The sequence below is a fragment of the Penaeus japonicus genome, unplaced genomic scaffold (assembly GCF_977035675.1).
Source record: "Penaeus japonicus unplaced genomic scaffold, GWHDUDI00000001_assembly GWHDUDI00000041, whole genome shotgun sequence".
Lineage (NCBI taxonomy): Eukaryota > Metazoa > Arthropoda > Malacostraca > Decapoda > Penaeidae > Penaeus > Penaeus japonicus.
Window position 1 is genome coordinate 3027430 of NW_028234443.1, and position 5000 is coordinate 3032429.

The following is a 5000-nucleotide window of genomic DNA, read 5'->3' on the forward strand; positions in this document are numbered from 1 at the left end:
ACACGCAGATCTTAGTAACATTTACTGATATTCTGACCGACTGACTTTCTTGTTCACGTCTTCAAAAAAAAGAAAAAGAAAAAAAAGTGAAATACTGTATTAGTCGTTGATATTAAGTTATGTTGAAATTATCTGACATCAAAAACAAAATATGTATTATTTAATGTTTCAGTCACACATAAAGATTCTCAAAAGACTTGTATCAGAAATTCTCAAAGGCATACGTAAAATTCTCCAAGGCATACGTAAAAATTCTCAAAGGCATACGTAAAAAATTTCCAAGGCATACGTAAAAATTCTCAAATACACAAACAAAAAAACAAAAACAAAAAATCTCAAACTCACAAGAAAAAAAAAAAAAAATCTCAAACACATGGAATCCAAAAGACAAACTCATTCATCCACCTCTTCCACCTTCAGGAGGTATGTTAGGAACAGGTGGATCTATGCTCGGTCCCAACGAACTCTTCCACATAGACGACACCTATGCCTATGTGGGTGAGCGAACCACACGGGAAGTGGGTGGAGACTTGTGGACCTCCACCCGAGATGATATTCCTGACCCTAGCGTTGAGTGGATGGAGAATCTACCCAAGGCAGTTGTCGAGTATTACTTCGCACAGGTAATACTTTTGATTTTGAGGCGCTGTGTGGATTTTTTTTTTTTTTTTTTTTTTTTGAAAAGGAGTATTCTTGTTTTAGTGTTTCGTTTTTTTGTGTGTGACGCTGTTTTTTTTTTTTTCTTTCTTTAAAGTCCTGTATATGTGGTATCTAGATTCACTGATTTCTAAAAAAAAAAAAAAAAAAAAAAAAGGATTGCATGAGGGTGTTTAGAAAAGGTTTCAACACCATTTCAAATATTTCGTATCCAAATCACTGTCTCCTATAAACCACACACACATACAAAAAAATATATATATGCCATCACCAGCTTTCAAAAGCAAATATAAAAAAACACCCTTTCCTTTCCTCTCCTATTAAACAAGAAGAGCTTAAATACCACACGCATTATCTTTCCCAAAACTACCACGACACAAAATAACATACCTGCTACCAGTAACCACCAATTAAATACCACAACACACACAAAAAGATACTCCTACCATCAGTAACCACCAAATAAATACCACAACACACAAAAAAGATACACCTACCACCAGTAACCACCAGGAACCACCAAAAAAATACCACAACATACACAAAAAGATACACCGACCATCAGTAACCATAAATAGATACCACAACACACACAAAAAAGATACTCCTACCACCTGTAACCATCAGGAACCACCAAATAAATACCACAACATACACAAAAAGATACACCGACCATCAGTAACCATAAATAGATACCACAACACACACAAAAAAAGATACTCCTACCATCAGTAACCACAGTAACCACCAAATAGATACCACAACACACACACAAAAGATACACCTACCATCAGTAACCACCAGGAACCACCAAATAGATACCACAACACACACACAAAAGATACACCTACCATCAGTAACCACCAGGAACCACCAAATAGATACCACAACACACACAAAAAGATACACCTACCATAAGTAACCACCAGCAACCACCAATTAAATACCACAACACACACAAAAAAGATACACCGACCATCAGTAACCATAAATAGATACCACAACACACACACAAAAAAAGATACACCTACCACCAGTAACCACCAGTAACCACCAGGAACCACCAAATAAATACCACAACACACACACAAAAAGATACTCCTACCATCAATAACCATTAGTAACCATTATCAGTAAGCATAAATAAACTGAAACATCCTGAGCCTTCCTTCTCCCTTCCTCAGGGTCTCGAGGTCACTCCAGCCAACAAAGTGCCCATCAAGATGCCCATTCGTGGAGATCTCTTCATGTACAACCGGTCTGACCCTTTACAGGTATGTGATTAGTCCAGGGGTGTTTTTTTATTGACTTGTTATTATCATATTATATATTATATTGCATATTGCATATTATATTATATCAAATTATATTATATATTATATTACATATTATATTATATCAAATTATATTATATATTATATTACATATTATATTATATCAAATTGACTTGTTATCATTATATCGTTATATTGTGTGGAATGTTGGTTATCATAATTCGTAAAGTTAAAGAGTAATTAAGTTTTTTTTATGGGGTTTGTTTGTTTATTTGTTTGATTTATCAAGTAAAAATAAAATCTTGTGTTTCTGTTACGTTATATACAAGACAAATAGTGTTCGTCTATGATACAGAATTAAAGGCACTTCTTTTGGTTTGTCTTTAGCATAAGTGTTATTGTCATACGAACTACATTTAATGTGGTTAACCTTTCACGGAAAAATAGCTTTTTATCTCTCACTCTTACTCTCTCCCTCTCTCTCTCTCTCGCTTTTATCTCTATCTCTCTTTCTCTCTTTCTCGCTCTTGCTCTCTCTCTCTCTCTCTCTCTCTCTTTCTTTCTCTTTCTCTTTCTCTCTCTCTCTCTCTCTCTCTCTCTCTCTCTTTCTATATCTCGCTCTCTCTCTCTCTCTCTCTCTCTCTCTCTTTCTCCCTCGCTCTATCTCTATCTCTCTCTCTCTCGCTCTCTCTCTCCCTCTCTCTTTTCTCTCTCTCTCTCTCTCTCTCTCTCTCTCTCTCTCTCTCTCTCTCTCTCTCTCTCTCTCTCTCTCTCTCTCTCTCTCTCTCTCTCTCTCTCTCTCTCTCTCTCTCTCTCTCTCTCTCTCTCTCTCTCTCTCTCTCTCTTTCTCCCTCGCTCTATCTCTATCTCTCTCTCTCTCGCTCTCTCTCTCTCTCTCTCTCTCTCTCTCTCTCTCTCTCTCTCTCTCTCTCTCTCTCTCTCTCTCTCTCTCTCTCTCTCTCTCTCTCTCTCTCTCTCTCTCCCTCACTCTCTCTCTCTCTATAAATCCAGTTCATCCCAAAATATTTCAAGTCATCCAAACATATTCTAGATCACCTGACATATTCAAGGTCACCCAATATATTTTAAGTCACCCAGCCTACTCTAGGTCACCCAACATATTCTAACTCCCCCAACATATCCCAAGTCCCCAACATATCCCAAGTCCCCCAACATATCCCAACTCCCCCAACATATCCCAACTCACCCAACATATCCCAACTCACCCAACATACTCCAAGTCCCCCAACATATCCCACCTCCCCCAACATATCCTAACTCCCCCAACATATCCCAAATCCCCCAACATATTCCAGGTCACCGGCATGATGACGACTAACTACTACGACTTCAAGGAGGTCGCCCTTTTCACCGAGACAGAATTCAGCGTCGAGGAGTGTTACGAGCGCTGGAGTGACCGCTGGTCGTACCTTATTATCACTTTCCCGGCATTCCACCGTGAGTGTTGCTTGTGTCCCCCTCTGCTTTCTGGTGTGAATGTATGAACTGTGAACTATATTCCTTCTTCTATGAATGTATTGATATATAAAGTATAACATATAAACTGTAAACTATATTCCTTCTTGTATATATGTATAAAGTATAAACTATAAACTATATTACTTCTTGTTTAAATGTATAAACTATAAACTATACTACTTCTTGTTTAAATGTATAAACTATAAACTATATTCCTTCTTGTATGAATGTATGAACTTGTAGATGCTCAAATGCACTAATGTCTTCAATGAGTGTTGATTACGTTCACTTCTGCCTTCTTGTATAAATATATAAACTATAAACTATAAACTTTATTTCTTCTTGTATAAATGTATAAACTATAAACTATATGCTTTCTTGTATAAAAGTATAAACTTACAGATGCTTAAATCTACTAATGTCTTCAATGAGTGTTGATTACGTTCTGCCTTCTACCTTCTTGTATAAAAATATATAAATATAAACTATAAACTACATTTCTTCTTGTATAATATTAATGTCTTCAATGAGTGTTGATTACGTTCTGCCTTCTACCTTCTTATATAAAAATATATAAAACTCCCTCACATCACAAAAGATCTCCCACTGACACTTCCCTTCCTCTTATTCCTCTTTCCTTCCAGAGAACCAATTCCAAGCAGCAGAAAAGAAGCAAGATTTATTCAAACACAATATTATCGACCTGATAATATCCAGAGGAGATATTTCCCCCGTGCGCATTGCGTCCATTGATGTGAGTTTGTATTTATTATTATTATTATTATTTCATCTTTTAGCTTGTTTGTTTTTGTTTGCTTATCTTGCTTGATTTTGTTGTTGGGAAGTAAGATAGGAGAGTGAAGAGGTGAGTGAGAGGGAGAGGGAGAGAAGAGGAGAGTGAGAGAGAGGGGGAGAGTGAGAGGGAGAGATAGAGAAGAAGAAAGTGAGAGAAAGAGAGAGATAGAAAGAGAGAGGGGAAGAGTGATATATATATATATATATATATATATATATATATATATATATATATATAGAGAGAGAGAGAGAGAGAGAGAGAGAGAGAGAGAGAGAGAGAGAGAGAGAGAGAGAGAGAGAGAGAGAGAGAGAGAGAGGGAGAGATAAAGAGAGTGATAGAAAGAAAGAGAGAGAAGAGAGAGGGGGGAGTGAGAGAGAGAGAGAGAAAGAAAGAAATAGATATGGATAGATAGATAGAGAATAAACAGCTATTTGTAAATCATACTCACGGTTTACCGACTATCGTTTTTAACAACTACATTCATAACTCAATTTACAACCATCGGCCCTACCCCTTGTCCTCCTTCTTATCCTCCGTCGTAAGGTGCGAAGGATAGGGACGATGACGTAATTCTTAAATTTGCATACACTTGCCTTCGTCAGCCCCCCCCCCCCCCCTTCCTCTAGACGAAGAACGTGACAATCGTTCCAATAATATTTCATAAAAAGGCGAAGACCATGGGACGAAAAATCAAAAAAATCATTTGAGACACGACTGTTTATCCTTCACTATAGATATCCTTATAGATGTCCTTATCCACTTCATACCCACGCAGGTATCTGAGGGCATTTCCG

The 5000-nt window shown here is 37.2% G+C and overlaps 2 protein-coding genes across 2 annotated transcripts in view; one reads left to right on the forward strand and one right to left on the reverse strand.

Annotated features, from left to right (window-relative positions):
• Nucleotides 1–5000, reverse strand: part of LOC122253921 (neuronal growth regulator 1) — a 354189-nt gene that overhangs the window by 155570 nt on the left and 193619 nt on the right. The gene's annotated exons all lie outside the window — the stretch shown is intronic.
• Nucleotides 1–5000, forward strand: part of LOC122258333 (uncharacterized) — a 28857-nt gene that overhangs the window by 14111 nt on the left and 9746 nt on the right. Inside the window, exons 10-14 of the mRNA XM_086534554.1 lie at nt 421–623; nt 1842–1931; nt 3248–3389; nt 4055–4164; nt 4982–5000. The exon at nt 4982–5000 is cut by the window's right edge and continues 85 nt beyond it. Of these exons, the coding sequence (XP_086390680.1) occupies nt 421–623; nt 1842–1931; nt 3248–3389; nt 4055–4164; nt 4982–5000 (564 nt within the window). The remainder of the gene's footprint in view (nt 1–420; nt 624–1841; nt 1932–3247; nt 3390–4054; nt 4165–4981) is intronic.